Source organism: Salmo salar, chromosome ssa01, assembly GCF_905237065.1.
Source record: "Salmo salar chromosome ssa01, Ssal_v3.1, whole genome shotgun sequence".
NCBI classification, from domain to species: domain Eukaryota; kingdom Metazoa; phylum Chordata; class Actinopteri; order Salmoniformes; family Salmonidae; genus Salmo; species Salmo salar.
The window spans coordinates 141,482,086-141,499,865 of record NC_059442.1 but is presented as its reverse complement, the minus strand read 5'-3'; the positions used below and the strand labels follow the sequence as shown (position 1 = coordinate 141,499,865).

General features: G+C 42.1%; 1 protein-coding gene across 1 annotated transcript in view; it reads right to left on the bottom strand.

The window, feature by feature from the left end:
* Window positions 1-17,006, bottom strand: part of LOC106567126 (cip1-interacting zinc finger protein) — a 24,073-nt gene extending 7,067 nt beyond the window's left edge. The window contains exons 1-10 of the mRNA XM_014136081.2: window positions 16,730-17,006; window positions 7,660-7,781; window positions 6,647-6,819; window positions 6,230-6,350; window positions 5,908-5,998; window positions 4,113-4,204; window positions 2,465-2,544; window positions 2,115-2,318; window positions 1,751-1,899; window positions 141-348 (exon numbers count right to left, since the gene is read on the bottom strand). Coding sequence (XP_013991556.1) covers window positions 141-348; window positions 1,751-1,899; window positions 2,115-2,318; window positions 2,465-2,544; window positions 4,113-4,204; window positions 5,908-5,998; window positions 6,230-6,350; window positions 6,647-6,819; window positions 7,660-7,781; window positions 16,730-16,914 — 1,425 coding nt within the window. The 5' untranslated portion in view covers window positions 16,915-17,006. The remainder of the gene's footprint in view (window positions 1-140; window positions 349-1,750; window positions 1,900-2,114; window positions 2,319-2,464; window positions 2,545-4,112; window positions 4,205-5,907; window positions 5,999-6,229; window positions 6,351-6,646; window positions 6,820-7,659; window positions 7,782-16,729) is intronic.
* Window positions 17,007-17,780: the final 774 nt, after the last annotated feature.

Sequence of the window (17,780 nt, the reverse complement as noted above, 5' to 3'; positions counted from 1 at the left end):
ACTACTTTTGACTAGGGACCATAGGGCTCTGGTCAAAAGTAGTGCATACTGTACGTAGGAAATAAGGGGCCACTAGGGACTCCAAAAATGTAATACATTTATTGGATTTCCAAGCTGCCGAGGCAGAGATGAGTACACACCTCGTCAACTCTCTGCTTGTGCCCCTGGGACTGCATGTGCTCCAGGAACAGGAGTGGGCTCCTGAAGTGCCTCTTGCAGACGGTACACGAGGGATTGGAGGTGCGGGTGGCCAGCTTGTGCTCCCTGGTCCTGCGGTGCACCATGACTGTACTGGTGTAGTGGATTTTGCAGGTAGCACACCAAAGCTGCGGACCGGGTTTCTTCTCTCTGTGTTACACACACGCAGCTACATGAGTGGAAAGTTAAGTTCCTCTGCGTACACATCACGGACAAACTGAAACGGTCCACCCACACAGACCATCCACTTCAACCTCAGGAGGCTGAAAAAAAATGTGGCTTGTCACCTAAAACTTTTACAGATGCACAATTGAGAGCATCCTGTCAGGCTGAATCACTGCCTGGTACGGCTACTGCACCGGCTACTGCACCGCCCACAACCGCAGGGCTCTCACAACGCATCACTGAGGGCAAACTACCTGCCCTCCAGGACACCTACAGCACCCGATGTCACAGGAAGGCCAAAAAGATCATCATGGACAATAACCACCCGAGCCACTGCCTGTTCACCCCGTTACCATCCAGAATGCGAGGTCAGTACAGGTGCTGGGACCGAAAGACAGCTTCTATCTCAAGGCCATCAGTCTGCTAAACAGCCATCACTAACACAGAGAGGCTGCTGCCTACATACAAACTCAAATCATTGGCCACTTTAATAAATGGATCACTAGTCACTTTAATAATGTTTACATATCTTGCATTACTCATCTCATATGTATATACTGTATTTTATACCATCTATTGCATCTTGCCTATGCTGCTCGGTCATTGTTCATCCATATATTTATCTATATATTCTTATTTCATCCCTTTACTTTGATTTGTGTGTATTAGGTAGTTGTTGTGGAATTGTTAGATTACTTGTTGATTGTTGTAACTTTAATGGGTTACAGAGTTAATGTTTACAGTTAATTAATTGAGCTGTATCTAAAGATATTTTCTTTAGGGTTATTTACATACGTAATTGTATTAGAATTCGTGTGTTGGAGATTGAGAGAACTACATACATATTCCTGTTGTATTGGATTATGCAATTGACTGCAAGTTCCAGAATGCCTTGCGACAGGAAGTAGAAAGAGAGCGAACGCCCAGTTATGTACAAGTGATTATCCTGACTTTCACTAGCAACTTTCTTTATTGTTTTGTAGAATCTAAAAGTTGTTAAATGTAACGTGAACAAGTAGTATTACTAAAAGAAGCTTTAATTTCAAACCCAACGCCCTGAGTCATTACTTTGAAGATAGTTATTCTTGATTGATATTGCTGCAATGCCGGAACTAGAAACACAAGCATTTCGCTTCACTCGCAATAACATCTGCTAACCATGTGTATGTGACCAATAAAATGTGATTTGATCACCATCTGGGTCATATTCACAAAGACAAACTACAGCAAAACTTTTTTTCCAACGGAAAACAAGTGTTTCTTATTGGACAATTTTAGGCAGATCCTTCCTGCTTCAGTCAGTTTTGTTTCATTCGGTGCCTATCGCCTAATTATTGGGTCTTACTTAAATCCCATTTACCTGTCACCAACGTGCACTAGTACTGACCCGTCCTTCAAGGAGGAGCCGTCTCCGCAGCCTCCCTGCAGTGACTCCTGGACACTGGGCATCAGGGTGACCAGACAGGCGCTGGACATGTGTTGGATCTCCATCATCCTCTGCTGGTGGGCCAGGCCGTTCATGTGGCTCTGGAAGTCCTAATGAGGAAGAGGGGGATACAGCGAGATGTAAAGAGAGGGACGCAGAGATATGACACAGAGGGAGTCCTGTCTCACTAGCCTCGGGCTGACAGCTCAACCATGTGGCAGCTAATGAACTTGACTAACAGGGTCGCTGAAGGGTCAAGCTGAGTGATTGCCTTGGACCATTCAAACGCAAACATTCCACTCTATACCCTCAGGGGGTACTCTACCTGCTGGTTGTGACAGGCCAGAGTGCAGATGTAGCAATAGAACTTGTTGGCAGCGTCACCCCCCTCCTTGCCCTCTTCCTGCCCCTTTTCCAATGCCCCTGGGGCAGCCTTGCCCTCTGCCATGTCCTCCAGGCCTGGAGTGAATGCCTGGCTCTCACCACTCAGCTGCTCAGAGGCTGGCATGGCCGACACTCCACTCTGAACCTGCTCATACACAAGGAGGGTCCTCAGATCAGGTCATCTTATCACTTTCTGTGAGCAAAAAAATCAGTGCCCAGCTACCCTTCTGAACTATCGTTACAATCACGGTTTGGGCTTCAGTAAAGCCCTCTGTAACAAATAAAACTCACCTCGGCTGCTCTGCTCTCCTCCATTGCCTCTGCAGCCACTGGTTCAGCTGTGCTCCCACCCTCCTCCAGTATGACACAGTCTGTTATTGGAAAGAACAGGTGAGAACTAGTCCTACCAAGCCAAAAAGGTGAAAGGCCAGTGATTAAGCCACAGAGATATACCCATCTATGGTGTTCTGTAGATATGGCTGTAGCTCTGTGGGAGTAAGAGGATTGGAATGGCTGCTGGAATGGTAAACTATAGACAATAGTATGTGGACACCCCTTCAAATTAGTGGATTCGGCTATTTCAGCCACACCCGTTGCTGACAGGTGTATAAAATCGAGACAAACCTTGGCAGAAGAATGGCCCGTATGAAAGAGCTCATTGACTTCCAGCATGGCAACGTCATAGGATGCCACCTTCCCAACAACTCAGTTTGTCAAATGTCTACCCTGCTAGAGCTGCCCCGGTCAACTGTAAGTGCTGTTATTGTGAAGTGGAAACGTCTAGGAGCAACAACGGCTCTACCGTGAAGTAGTAGGCCACACAAGCTCACAGAACAGGACCACCAAGTGCTGAAGTGCGTTGCGTGCAAAAATTGTCTGTCCGGGGCCTCCCAAGTGGCGCAGTGGTCTAAGGCATTGCATTGCAGTGCTAGCTGTGCCACTAGATCCTGGTTCGAGTCCAGGCTCTGCAACAACTGCCCGAGTTACACCAGTAACACACAATCCCTCCATCAGTGCTCAGACTGTCCGCAATAGGCTGAGAGGCGCTGGACTGGGGGCTTGTAGGCCTGTTGTAAGGCAGGTCCTCACCAGACATCACCGGCAACAACGTCGCGTATTGGCACAAACCCACCGTCGCTTGACCAGACAGGACTGGCAAAAAATGCTCTTCACTAACGAGTCGCGGTTTTGTCTCACCAGTGGTGATGGTCGGATATACGTTTATCGTTGAAGGAATGAGCGTTACACCGAGGTCTGTACTCTGGAGCGGGATTGATTTGGAGGTGTGTCATGGTCTGGGGCGGTGTGTCACAGCATCATCGGACTGAGCTTGTCGTCATTGCAGGCAATCTCAACGATGTGCGTTACAGGGAAGACATCCTCCTCCCTCATGTGGTACCCTTCCTGACAATGCCACCAGCCATACTGCTTGTTCTGAGCATGATTTCCTGCAAGACAGGAATATCAGTGTTCTGCCATGGCCAGCAAAGAGCCCGGATCTCAGTCCCATTGAGCACATCTGGGACTTGTTGGATCGGAGGGTGAGGGCTAGGGCCATTCCCCCCCAGAAATGTACAGGAACTTGCAGATGCCTTGGTGGAAGAGTGGGGTAACATCTCACAGCAAGAACTGGCAAATCTGGTGCAGTCCATGAGGAGGAGATGCACTGCAGTACTTAATGCAGCTGGTGGCCACACCAAATACTGACTGTTACTTTTGATTGTGACCCCTCCCCTTTGTTCAGGGACACATTATTCAATTTCTATTACTCACGTCTGTGGAACTTGTTCAGTTTGTGTCTCGGTTGTTGAATCTTGTTATGTTCATACAAATATTTACACATGTTAAGTTTGCTGAAAATAAACACAGTTCAGAGTGAGAGGACGTTTCTTTTTTTGCTGAGTTTACTTTTGGTCATGTAGTGTATGAGAACACAAACCTCCAGGCTGGCAGTCAACCGGTGGGCTTTGACACTCTGCTGCACTCAGGACCCCGCCTGTCTCAGGAGGCTGCTCCACAGTCTCCTCTAACCTGGGACAGAGAAAGATAGACAGAAATAAAGGATACATGTCACTACTAGCTGCTACCCTCCAAGGACTCATCACAGCATATAGATACTCTAATCTGAAGCTATACGTAAGCAAAACAAGAAAGAGGCTTGACACCTACCATCTCAGATTGTTCTGAAATAGTTTCTGTAGTTAGAAACAGATAAGACTAGCATTCCTACAACATTACTTTTTTGAAATAACTTAATATCTGAGAAATGAATTAATTGCACCCAAATTGGCCATTTTAATTTTTAGGATTCATATAATCAATAAATATAGTACCTAATCTCAGATTCGAAAAATAAATCTAATGAGTAATCACAAAACAATTGTCAAAAGCCACCAACGGACCCCCCACACCCAACAACGAGTATACAGTATCAGTTTTCTATGTTTGACAATTAGTATGATGCTGCAGCTTGGAGTATTGCTTCTTCATCCTATGCAATGTATTTGCAATGAATTTGGTGATGCCCCCCCCGTTCAGAGAAATTATTAATTTAAGTTGTTAGGTTTCTGTCCCAACCTACATTCTGATATTACCAGGTGCTGACCACTAAATGGTGCTGTTCCTGCTATTAAGTGAAATAAAAATGTGTTAGATTCCCCTAATGTTAAAGGGATAGTTCACCCAAATTACATTGTTTCCCTTCCCTGTAAGCAGTCTGTTGACAAGGTATAATGGCAAACAATGCTTTGGTTGTTCGCCACGGTTCCAAATACATTTTTTTTTTGCATTTGTGGCACAAATCCAAAGCAAGTCAATGGTACCTATATTAGAATTTTCCTGCTTCATGTTAAAATCATCCTAAAGTATCCCCAAAATTGATTGTGTAAATAAATGACGCTACTTATAGATGATTTGGATATGAAGTGCGAAAATGCTAATATTAGGTATTGGATTTGTGCGACAAATTAAAAAAAGTTGAAACAATGGGCAGGCAAACAAAACCAAAGCATGGGTTGCAAAAAAATTAAATAACAGTAGCACAATCGTCACAACATAGCCGGCAATGTCATCATCCTCTTTTACCACTTCAACAAATCTTTCCCAAACATGACTTTTCTGGCCCTCCCTTCTCTTTATGGTAAACTCTCCATTTTGCAGCTTTTCTTTTAATGAATTAAACTTTTTGCCTCCGTGGATCGATGTTAACCGTTTCTGCCCATTCCCAAAAGCATTAGGCGATTGGCATGTAGGCTATTTAGCACGCGTACAGTTAGGCCCTAAAGCTTACTTACGCATTAAATGCCAGATAGCCTAAAATAATGAAAGAAAAACCGCAATGTAGGCTATAGATATAAATTTCACAAGAATGATATAAACGTTTATGAAATCCATAAATGTAAAGTATTGTTTTCTTTATTCAACATGCCCACCACCAACATTCCCTTCATCCACACAATATTTAATAACCCGAAACCCGCCCAGTTATGAGTTAACCCATGCATCACCAGCGTGGGGGGGTCCATGGGTGGCTTGGGGTACTATCAATTAGCTTAACTTCTCAGATATCAAATTATATTGCAACAAAATATTGTTGTAGGAATGCTAATCTAATCTGTTTATAAGTACAGAAACGATTTCAAAACAATGAGATGGTGGGTGTCATGGCTTGCTGAAATGAAATGCAACGACCCATGAGGAATGCCTTTATTCAAACTCAAAACAGTACTACTTACACCTCTGTCCTCTGCTTCTTCAATGCCGGCTCCTCAGGCTCCGGTTGCACTGAAGGCCGTGCCTGTCCATCTGGCCCTCCCACTCCTCCATCTGCAGGAAGAGGGAGACAGGGTTGTCATGTGCTACTGTACCAACCACAGAATTACTGTTTCACACCCACTCAAAAACAGAGGAGAAAAAGGAAAAGAGGAAGCAACCAACAACAAAAAATAACCCCTTTTCATTCTTCTGAGATCTCACTAGCTGCAAATAAAAACTCTAACGAATGATAACGCGAGATGGCAACACCAGCTAGCAGTGAGTGTTCAGGTACGGTCCTACCTTTCAGAGCCTTATCATGGATTTCCCCTGCTGTCCTGCTGGCTGCAGGTCGGCTAAATGTGCTCCCCACGGCTCTCTGCTCATTTTCCCTCTTCCGATCCGGCTGCCGGGACCCATAGTCCTACATGAACAGGGTGAGGAATTTGATCAACTATTCAACTGCTCTCTCAACAATCAACAACAGCCAACGTGTGCAACAGGTATAGAGGACTCAAATGTTAGAGATTATAATATTGACCAATTCAGTATTTCCATAAGCAATTATGATTAAGTCTCCTCATAGCTTTGCCCCACAGTATCAAAACAATCTTAACTAACAACTGAGTAAAACAAAACTGTTAGCTTGTCAAAACAAAAAGCTGAGATTGGTTGCTCAGTGCCTTGTAATTATCCATAGTTAAATAGAGGTTTGATTACGTTGTTGTTGTAGTAGCGGGAGTGGGGGTGGTAGTGTCGGGCAGGGAAGCCCATGTGGGGGGTCTTCATGGACATGCCCATGGGTACAGGGCCCATGAGAGAGGACCGGGCCCCTGCAGCAAAGAACTGGGTGAACTGCTGCCCACTCACTGCTGCAAAGCCCTGCATGCTACCTGGAGTGCCAGAGACAGGAGGGAAGGAGAGATCGAGGTAGGAAGAAAGTGTGGGAGGAGATGGGGATGAGTATGAGGAGAAAAAGATAATTGGTGGAAAGACTTTTTCAGCAGTGGTGTAAGGTATTTAAGTAAAAATATCCCCAAAAAACGACTTAAGTAGTACTTTAAAGTATCTGTACTTTACCATTTATATTTGACAACTTTTACTTCACTACATTCCTAAAGAAAATAATGCACTTTTTACTCCATACATTTTCCCTGACACCTAAAAGTACTTGTTACAGTTTGACAGGAAAATGGTCCAAGTCACACACTTATCAAGAGAACATCCCTGGTCATCCCTACTGCCTCTGATCTGGCAGACTCACTCAACACAAATGCTTTGTAAATACAAAAACATTGTGCCATCTGGTTTGCTTAATATAAGAAATATGTTACGTAAGTAAAAAGATTATTTTTTGAAAAAGGTACTTAAGTATATTTAAAACCAAATACTTTCAGACTTACTCAAGTAGTATTTTATACTAGGTGACTTTCACTTGAGTCATTTTCTATTAAGGTATCTTTACTTTAACTTAAGTATGACTATTGGGTACTTTTTCCCACCACTGTTTTTCAGCAGCAGGGTAGTGCCAGAGTTTCTATCAGGTGGCCTTTGGAACTACAAGGCGTTCTACAATCAAAGTGTTAACAGTTCAGAGAAACTGACAGCTTTTTCACGTACGCACTAGCTGTAGATAAAATGATGTACTATGGTACCGATTCTTTTAATATATATATATATATATAATTTTTTTTATCTACTTGTCGTTTTCTGACATTCTGAAATGCACTCACCTTGCATCTGCTGCATCATTATAGCCCCTTGTAACATTGGGTTGGGGGCCATGATGGAGGCTCGAGTGGCCAGGTTGACCACATGGGGAGGTGGAGGAGCAGGGCCTGGTACAGCCATGGCCCTGGTCATAACAGAGGAAAAGGGCATTACTTAAGCAGTATTTATATACTTAAAAACAAAAACACAACATGCAACAATTTCAAATGATTTTACTGAGTTAGTTCATATAAAGGATATCAGTCATTTGAAATAAATTCATTAGGCCCTAATCTATGGATTTCACACAACTGGGCCAGCCAATCAGAATGATCCCGCCCCCCCCCACAAAAAGGCTTTATTTGACAGAAATTCCCCTCAGTTTCATCAGCAGTCCGGGTGGCTGGTCTTAGACGATCTTGCGGTTGTGAGGCCGGTTGGACATACTGCCAAATTCTCTAAAACAATGTTGAGGCGGCTCATGGTAGAGAAATTAACTTTCAATTCTCTGGCAACAGCTCGTGGACATTCTTGCACTCAGCATGCCAACTGCACGCTCCCTTAAAACTTGAGACATCTGTGGCATTGTGTTGTGTGACAAAACTGCACATTTTAGAGGGGCCTTTTGTCCCCAGCACAAGGTGCACCTGCGTAATGTTCATGCCGTTTAATCAGCTTCTTGATATGCCACACGTGTCAGGTGGATGTATTATCTTGGTAAAGGAGAAATGCTCACTAACAGGGATGTAAACACATTGCACAAAATGAGAGAAATAAGCTTTTTGTGCATATGGAACACTTCTGGGATCTTTTATTTCAGCTCATGAAACATGGGACCAACACTTCACACGTTGCGTTTATATTTGTTCAGTATATTTACACACAATACAGTCAAAGTCAAACAATTGGCCACGTTCATGTTAGTAACAAATACTATTTAAACATTAAATGTGGAGTGCGTTCAGCAGGACAGAACAGTTTCCAATGTTTATTCAACAGAAACTATACTGTTCTGAATGACCATGGGTATATTCATTTAGAAGACTGTAGCAAACAATTGCAAAATGTTTTGCAATGGAAACCTTTTACTCCAAACGGAAAATGTTTTGCAACAAAAACACGAGTTTCTATTGGATACAATCAGGTAGGTCCCTCCCCGTTTAGTTATGTTTACCTCTGTTGGCTTCAGGTTGTTTCCTAGTGAATGAATCCCAGTTGAAGAAGGTTGTGATTATGGGGGTGTGCTGCACAGGTTTTTGCACACACCATAACCACCACACTTACCAAACATAGCTACATCAAAGACTGTTTTTAGAACATTGCGCTGCGTTTATGGAAAAAAAACATGTCTTACAAACTGTTACAGAACGTAGGGAAATATTTAAATACCTGAACACACCCCTGGGAAATTCTTCAGTGAGCATTGCGTATACTCACTTCTAAGGCGGACCCCAATTAATCGACTGGTAGATTGTTTGGTCGATGGGCTGTTGGTTGACCAAGATTTCTTTAAATCAAATCAAATTTATTTATATAGGCCTTCTTACATCAGCTGATATCACAAAGTGCTGTACAGAAACTCAGCCTAAAACCCCAAACAGCAAGCAATGCAGGTGTAGAAGCACGGTGGCTAGGAAAGAGCAGTAGCAAATATATCTTTTTTCTTGGTACTGGAGACACCGGTCTGACTCGCGCCAATCCCAGTAAACTAATCCACTGCAGAGGCCGCGTGGATGGCACAGTCCAAGGGGAGTGTGGCTAAGATGCGTCTCTCTCCAGAACGTGCTCTCCCGCCAATTTGTTCACATTCATTGTTTCATAACTTCATTGTGTGAATCGTTTGTGTTTGATTGTTAGTGTATATCAATTCCCCATTACACGTATAACCAGTAGTACATTTACTGTTAATTCCTAATCTACAATGTTCGTTTAGAGTAACTTCTGATAATGCATTCAATATATTATTTCAGTCTTACCGTTCTGAGTAGAGGTCAACCGATTAATCGTAATGGCCGATTAATTAGGGCCGATTTGAAGTTTTCACAACAATCGGAAATTGGTATTTTTGGACGCCGACCCCCCCCCCCTTTTTTTACACCTTTATTTAACTAGGCAAGTCAGTTAAGAACACATTCTTATTTTCAATGACAGCCTAGGAACAGTGGGTTAACTGCCTTGTTCAGGGGCAGAACGACAGATTTTTACCTTGTCAGCTCGGGGATTCAATCTTGCAACCTTGCTGTTAACTAGTTCAATGCTCTAGCCACCTGCTTTACATTGCACTCCACGAGGAGCCGGCCTGTTACACGAATGCAGTAAGAAGCCAAGGTAAGTTGCTAGCTAGCATTAAACTTATCTTATAAAAAACAATCAATCATAATCACTAGTTAAACTAGTAATATCATCAACCATGTGTAGTTATCTAGCCTGTCCTGCGTTGCATATAATTGCTTAGGTACACGTTGCTCCAACCATAAACATCAATGCCTTTCTTAAAATCAATACACAAGTATATATTTTTAAACCTGCATATTTAGTTAATATTGCCTGCTAACATTAATTTCTTTTAACTAGGGAAATTGTGTCACTTCTCTTGCAAACAGAGTCAGGGTATATGCAGCCGTTTGGGCCGCCTGGCTCGTTGCGAACTGTGAAGACTATTTCTTCCTAACAAAGCCAGCCGACTTCGCCAAACGGGGGATGATTTAACAAAAGCGCATTTGCGAAAATAGCACAATCGTTGCACGACTGTACCTAACCATAAACATCAATGCCTTTCTTAAAATCAATACACAGAAGTATATATTTTTAAACCTGCATATTTAGCTAAAATAAATCCAGGTTAGCAGGCAATATTAGCCAGGTGAAATATTAGCCAGGTGAAACTCTTCCGTTCATTGCACACAGAGTCAGGGTATATGCAACAGTTTGGGCCGCCTGGCTCGGTGCGAACTAATTTACCAGAATTTTACGTAATTATGACATAACATTGAAGGTTGTGGAATGTAATAGGAATATTTAAACTTAGGGATGCCACCCGTGAGATACAATACGGAACGGTTCCGTATTTCACTGAAAGGAAAAATGTTTTGTTCTCGAGATGATAGTTTTCGGATTCGACCATATTAATGACCTAAGGCTCATATTTCTGTGTGTTTATTATATTATAATTAAGTCTATGATTTGATAGAGCAGTCTGACTGAGCGGTGGTAGGCAGCAGCAGGCTCATAAGTATTCATTCCACCAGCACTTTTGTGCATTTTGCCAGCAGCTCTTCGCTGTGCTTCAAGCATTGCGCTGTTTATGACTTCAAGCCTATCAACTCCCAAGATGAGGCTGGTTTAACCGATGTGAAATGGCTAGCTAGTTAGCGGGGTGCGCGCTAATAGCGTTTCAAACGTCACTCGCTCTGAGACTTGGAGTAGTTGTTCCCCTTGCTCTGCAAGGGTAACGCTGCTTCGAGGGTGGCTCTTGTCGATGTGTTCCTGGTTCGAGCCCAGGTAGGAGCGAGGAGAGGGACGGAAGCTATACTGTTACACTGGCAATACTAAAGTGCCTATAAGAACATCCAATAGTCAAAGGTATATGAAATACAAATCGTATAGAGAGAAATAGTCCTATAATAACTACAACCTAAAACTTCTTACCTGGGAATATTGAAGACTCATGTTAAAAGGAACCACCAGCTTTCATATGTTCTCATGTTCTGAGCAAGGAACTTAAACGTTAGCTTTCTTACATGGCACATATTGCACTTTTACTTTCTCGTCCAACACTTTGTTTTTGCATTATTTAAACCAAATTGAACATGTTTCATTATTTATTTGAGGCTAAATATATTTTATTGATGTATTATATTAAGTTAAAATAAGTGTTCATTCAGTATTGTTGTAATTGTCATTATTACAACAAAAAATTATAATAAAATAAATAAATCGGTATCGGCTTTTTTTTGGTCCTCCAATCGTTATCAGCGTTGAAAAATCATAATCGATCGACCTCTAGTTCAGAGTGGACACATTGTTTGCAGAGCTCACAACCTATCCTACACTTGTGAGAAACAAGTTTTGGTTTATTTAATTCCATTTACGAGTTGTCAATTTAGTCATTGTCTTGTTTGGAGAGCTACTGTCAATGTTGAGTACGGACGCGACCCTGAAGTAGGCCTTTAGGCTACCTGGCCTGCGTGCAAATGCAGGCATATAAAATGTGGTTTACGCAAAATCAATTATGTAGTACAATAGAGAAATCATGTACAAAGTAGCCTACACAATCACAAATCTATTTCACCCGTGCCGCACACACCTAGTTTCAGAGGAATATCAGGCAACATTGCCCACAAGAGCGCTTAACTGGTTGTCGCATTGAGCAGCTCACAGAATTGAACAACATCGGTAGGAAAGATGTTTCAACTTATGATAAATGCCAGTAAATGCTAACTAAGGCAACAATGGGTATGCAAAGCATTGAAAAAGTTCAGTCCAAAGTCAGTTGAATCTTTGTGATGCGCAACTCAGCCATCATGCTCTGTTTAAATATAATTTTTATTTTACCTTTAACTAGGCATGTCAATTAAGAACAAATTCTTATTTTCAATGACGGCCAAGGAACAGTGGGTTAGCTGCCTTGTTCAGGGGCAGAACAGATTTTCACCTTGTCAGCTTGGGGATTCGATCTTGCAACCTTTCCGTTAATAGTCCAACGCTCTAACCACTAGGCTTCCTGCCGCCCCTAAAGGCTTTCCAGATAAAACCTTCCTTATTAAAATGTTCACTGCAAAGTACCGCAATTTCCGGACTATTAAGCGCACCTGAATATAAGCCATACCCACTGAATTAAAAAATATATATATTATTTGAACATAAATAAGCCGCACATGTCTATAAGCCGCAGGTGCCTACCGGTACATTGAAACAAATTAACTTTACACAGGATTTAACGAAACACGGCTTGTAACAAAAAATAACAGTAAGCTTTAGTTGTCTTTTTGCACTGAGTCAATTCCTCACGCTGCTGTTTCCAACGTCTTATCATCGACTCATTAAGACCAAGCTCCCGTGCAGCAGCTCTATTTCCTTTTCCAACAGCCAGATCAATCGCCTTCAACTTGAAAGCTGCATCATATGCATTTCTCTGTGTCTTTGCCATGATGAGGGTGACAAAATGACTACCGTAATCAGAATGATGGGAAGTTTGAGAGCGCTCGATTTAATCTAAACAGTAAACAAAAAAGTTGTTTGACCTTAACCCGTTCGGCAATTTCATTGGTCTAATGAAAGCTTCATGCCGCCAAAAAACTGAGCACGTCACAGAATGTGTTTTTTTTTAATATATTTTTTTGAAAGCGGGTAAAATCCATATATTAACCGCGTCATTGTTTAAGCTGCAAGGTTCAAAGCCTGGGAAAAAAGTTGCGGCTTATAGTCCGGAATTTACAGTAGGACTACCTGGCAGAATTTCATGATGATTTGTATCATTTGGGAGGGTGTTTATTTAGAAAACTATGCCACTACATTGTAGCCTACAGTACAGACACCCTCCCCCATTTTCTTTCTTCCCCAGACCTAAAATGTGTTATCCTGGTGTGCAGTGGTGATTTCACCATGTAAATCTTGATGGGGCAAACTCAAAAGAAGCATGCCAGCAAAGCCAGCAACACATTAATTGCACCATAACAGTGACAAACCATACCCACATTAAGCTGTCCCAACACCTTACCACTGCTACATCTGGCTATCAGCGGAGCCTTTTAGGGCAGAAAAACAGTTAATCCAGTCTCATTTCCTGATATGGCTGTCTTGCTTAAAGAAATGTGGTTTCTACTGCCAATTGAGATGCACAAACTATGGCATAAGGGGACGACGAGCAGATAGGAGGCATTCCGTAATTTCGATTAAGACATTAATGAGAGAGCTAGGATGGACCTAGTCAATATACAGTGGCTTGTGGAAGTTTTCACCCACCTTTTCCCTAATGTACAGCGACAGTATTCTCCCTGAACACCAAGTCAGAACCATAGGATAAATAAAGGGGGCACATAAGCAGACAATGAAAGCTATTACAATAATCGATGATTACATTTCTCTAAAACAGGCTACATGTGCACCACCAAGTCAGAACAATAGGCAAAATTATGAGGGGAAAAGTGACCAAATTATTAGGGTGAGACATGGGGTACTAACAGCTTACTACAAAACATACACTTAGTACATATCTCCCTGGCATATGACATTATTTATGCAGCAGCATACAAGACATTTTTGGACTCACCTTGTTGTGCTGTGCTCACTTGAACAGGAAGGTGGCGTGGCGGTCCTTTGTGGGCAAATTTTGTCAAAGTTTGACATTCTCAGGATTTATGGTGCTTTCAAGACAACTGGGAACTCAGAAAAAAACAAGGTCGAATCATGATGTCAATGATCTTTAGATCGGAGCTCTAGAAAGAGGCCCGAGTTCCCGACTTGAAATTCCGAGTTGGATGACCGTTTTTCCGAGTTCCCAGTTATCTTGAACTCACTGAAGTTATATTTCCCAGTTGAGGTGTTTTGAGCACAGCAGAAGTCATGCTGGATGGACAGCATGGCCAATGTGAATGTTTAAGCTTGGAAAAGATAACCTTAAACCCAGACTTGGGACCACACATCCACTCCACTGAATAGCAGGCTAGCGATTGCTTTGAGATGCTTGCAGTTAGCCACTGATTCCTTCCAAACCTCTCAATGTTGAATTTGCGATTTCCAACTTGTTGCAATGTTTATGTCCAATGGCCGATGAGCACTGATACGTTTTATCTGTAATTTCTCTTCATATGACTAGGATTGAAAAGGATTTGCCAGTAGATTGTAGACTTGATTCATGATGACTGTTAGGTTGCTAAGATTCTGAATGTATGATGTTGACATGATCAGTCCAATCAATGCTACTGTAGATATGTGATTTGACGTAATTTCATCTGTGGCCAATGACAATGCACTGAGCTAGGCTGAAACACCTGCATTTTGGAGCTGCCTTAAGAAAGCAAAAAAAAAGAGACCAGGTTTGTATGTGCCACCTGCCCTGAATGACGAGTTGCCACTGCTGGTGTGGTATAAACCTTGTTGGTGACTTAAAACCATTTTTTTCTCCTATAAAACAAATACATTTTGAGAGTGAAAACCATAAAACTATAGGAAAACCTAGAATTTTTACCCAGTGTGCCATTCCGCCTGCGGGCGGTCTGTTTTTGTAAAATTAGAGTATAGCAACTTCTCCAGGCACCACTGTCAAACTGCTGCTAGCAAATCATACTTACATTTAAGGGTCTGTTTGTAAATTCACTCCATCTACCCCAGATTTCAAGCACTCGTCAGTGTACCAGAGCACAGCATAACTGATTAATTTACGAACGTGCAACACCCGTTGAATATGACCGGTATCAGTAAACGTCGGCAAAAAAAACTAAATTAAATTGCCAGAAGCACAGTTATTAACATGAAAAAGCCTAACCAACTCTGCTAGGGTGAGTAAAATGGTCAAAGTAAGGTGTTCTCTCATTTGTGTCTGGAAATAGCTAGCAAGCTAGCCAATGTTAGCCAGTTAGAGTGCTGTGGCCAGTAACCGAAAGGTTGCTGGATCGAATCCCCGAGCAGACAAGGTAACAATCTGTAGCTCTGCCCCTGAGCAAGGCAGTTAACCCGCTGTTTCCCTGGGCGCCGAAGACGTGGATGGTGATTAAGGCAGCCCCCCGCACCTCTCTGATGCAGAGGGGTTGGGTTAAATGCAGAATACATATTTCAGTTGAAGGCATTCAGTTGTACAACTGACTAGGTAACCCCTTTCCAGTTAGCTTGGGTGCTTGACTGCAGTTGTGAGGTAAGAACGCTCGGATCAACCCTTCTCCTTTGGAAGGCCAAGAGGTTCTAATCGTCTTACCAGGAACACGTCTTAACACTTGTAATTCAAATTTCTCACATGCTTTTTTCAAGTGTCAAATGTCAGTTTTTGTACACAATTTTTCTCACCTGTCCAGTGTGTTTACAGGTGATTTGAACGCTTGTTATGGGCATTTTTACACATGTTCATTGCACCTGTTCAGTGTGCATTTACAGGTGATTAGAATGTTTGAATATCGTACTTTCACACGCATGAAATACAAAACACTGATCTGTTCAACACCATTTGGCCACTACATGATTCCACATGCGTTTTCACTATTATTCTACAATGCAGAAAAAAGAAAAACCCTTGAATGAGCAGGCTGCTCCAAAACCCTTGACCGACCGGTCTGAATGCCTGTGTAGTAACGGGGACATTTCCTGTGTCTGAAAGTATCACGTTGTACCCCCTCAATTTCCGGGAGTTTGACTTTAGGTCCTTTGTGATGAATCACTTACTCAGGGAGGGAGAGTTTTCTAAATATGGTTCAAATTGCTAACAATAGTAAATTACATTATAAAACATTTTAATTCAGCCTTTGTGGTTTGGAAACTATAGTGACTATTGTTGGATAAATTAAAGCAAACGGGTTTGAAAAGTAGATACTTTTCACAAAACAATCCTATCTGGTGGATGGAAAGTGTAAAAAAAAAATGTTTTTTAATACTTAGCTTTATACCTCAAACAAGGAAATTATGGATAGCTAATTCAAATGAAAAAAACTTTTTTTCCCAATACATAAAAATAGACAAAAAAATTATGTGACGTTAGCTACAAAATAAGTTGTTTTCGAACATGTGTAATGGACGCGTGTAAAATGTGCCCATAACAGGCGTTCTAATCATCTGTAAATGCATTGAACAGGTGTAATGAACGCATGTAAAAACGACCATACCAAGTGTTCAAATCACCTGTAAACACAATAAAAAGGCAAAAAATAAAAAAAAGAATCACGTGTACAAAAAAATGTCATTTGACACATGAAAAAAATCTGGTGAAAAATGATAATTATAAGTGTTAAAACGTGTTCCGGGTAAACTGATTAGAATCTCTTGGCCAGAACGTCCAGTGCGCGCTAAACACTCCTAATTTCCTTACGACCCGGAGCGCACTCTGATAGTGGAGGCAATTTCCCTAGTAGGCCTGCTGATCCACGACCTCGAGTTCACATGTCTTACCGTCCTCCTTGGTGGTGATGATGATGCCTGGGTGCATGGTGCGATGGAGGCGGTTGTGGTGGCGCAGGCGGCGGCGGGGGAGGGGGCTGCTGGAACAGTTGCTGAAGCTGCCGCAGGTGACGGTGAAACTGTTGCTGTTGTTGTTGCTGCTGCTGCTGCTGCTGGTGGTGGTGTGGGTTAAACATCCCGGCGCTGTTGTTGGTGTTTAATGCTAAACTGCGTGTGTCCGTGCTTGTTTGCAGAGAAGCCTGTTGACGACACCTTCTCGGGTCAGGATCTTGGTCAAGGAAAAAAAAAGCGTTTGATAATAATCTGATCCACAACAAACCTCTAATCCAGCTAACGTTTTCATGCTGAGTATACAGTACATTGCTACGTTTGTTAGCAACGACACTATGGATAAAATAGCTAAATAGCTAGCTATGTGTTTTTTGTAGCATGTGGTTTCTAGCTAACATTAGCTAGCCAGCAATAGCAAAACTAGTCAGTGTCCACCCTCTCTGGATAACATAACTAGCTATCTATCTAGCCTAGCTATAACGTTTGTTTCGCAGCCAGGCTAGCAATTGGGCCTAGGATTAGCTAGCCATTTTTTGGCTAACAAGCAGTTTAGCTAGTTGAGATGCCATTTCATAACATTTAATCGGAATAATCAATGGTAGTTACATTTCAATTACACGTTGTATTATCATTATTTGTATCATATTAACGTTACCTACTTTTTAACGGAATGAATTATTTTAGAAGGACAAGTTAGCGACGGTCTGCCTCCTGTTGAAAGTTAGCAGCGATTGTTCCGTTGAGACTGCGCACTTAGTACCGGTGTTTTACAGGGATGCGCACTCTGATTGTAGTTAATAGGCGTGTGTCGCCCTCTTTCACTTAGGAGGCTGAAGTACAGATGACGTCGTTTAACCAATTCAGCACCATGGACAGATCAACACTGCCTTCCAAACCAAAGCCTACCAAACATAATCAACATTGGCATAACACAATATGATATAGCTAGTATAAGTGTGTCAATATAGCCTATTTAGAAATAGCTGCATTT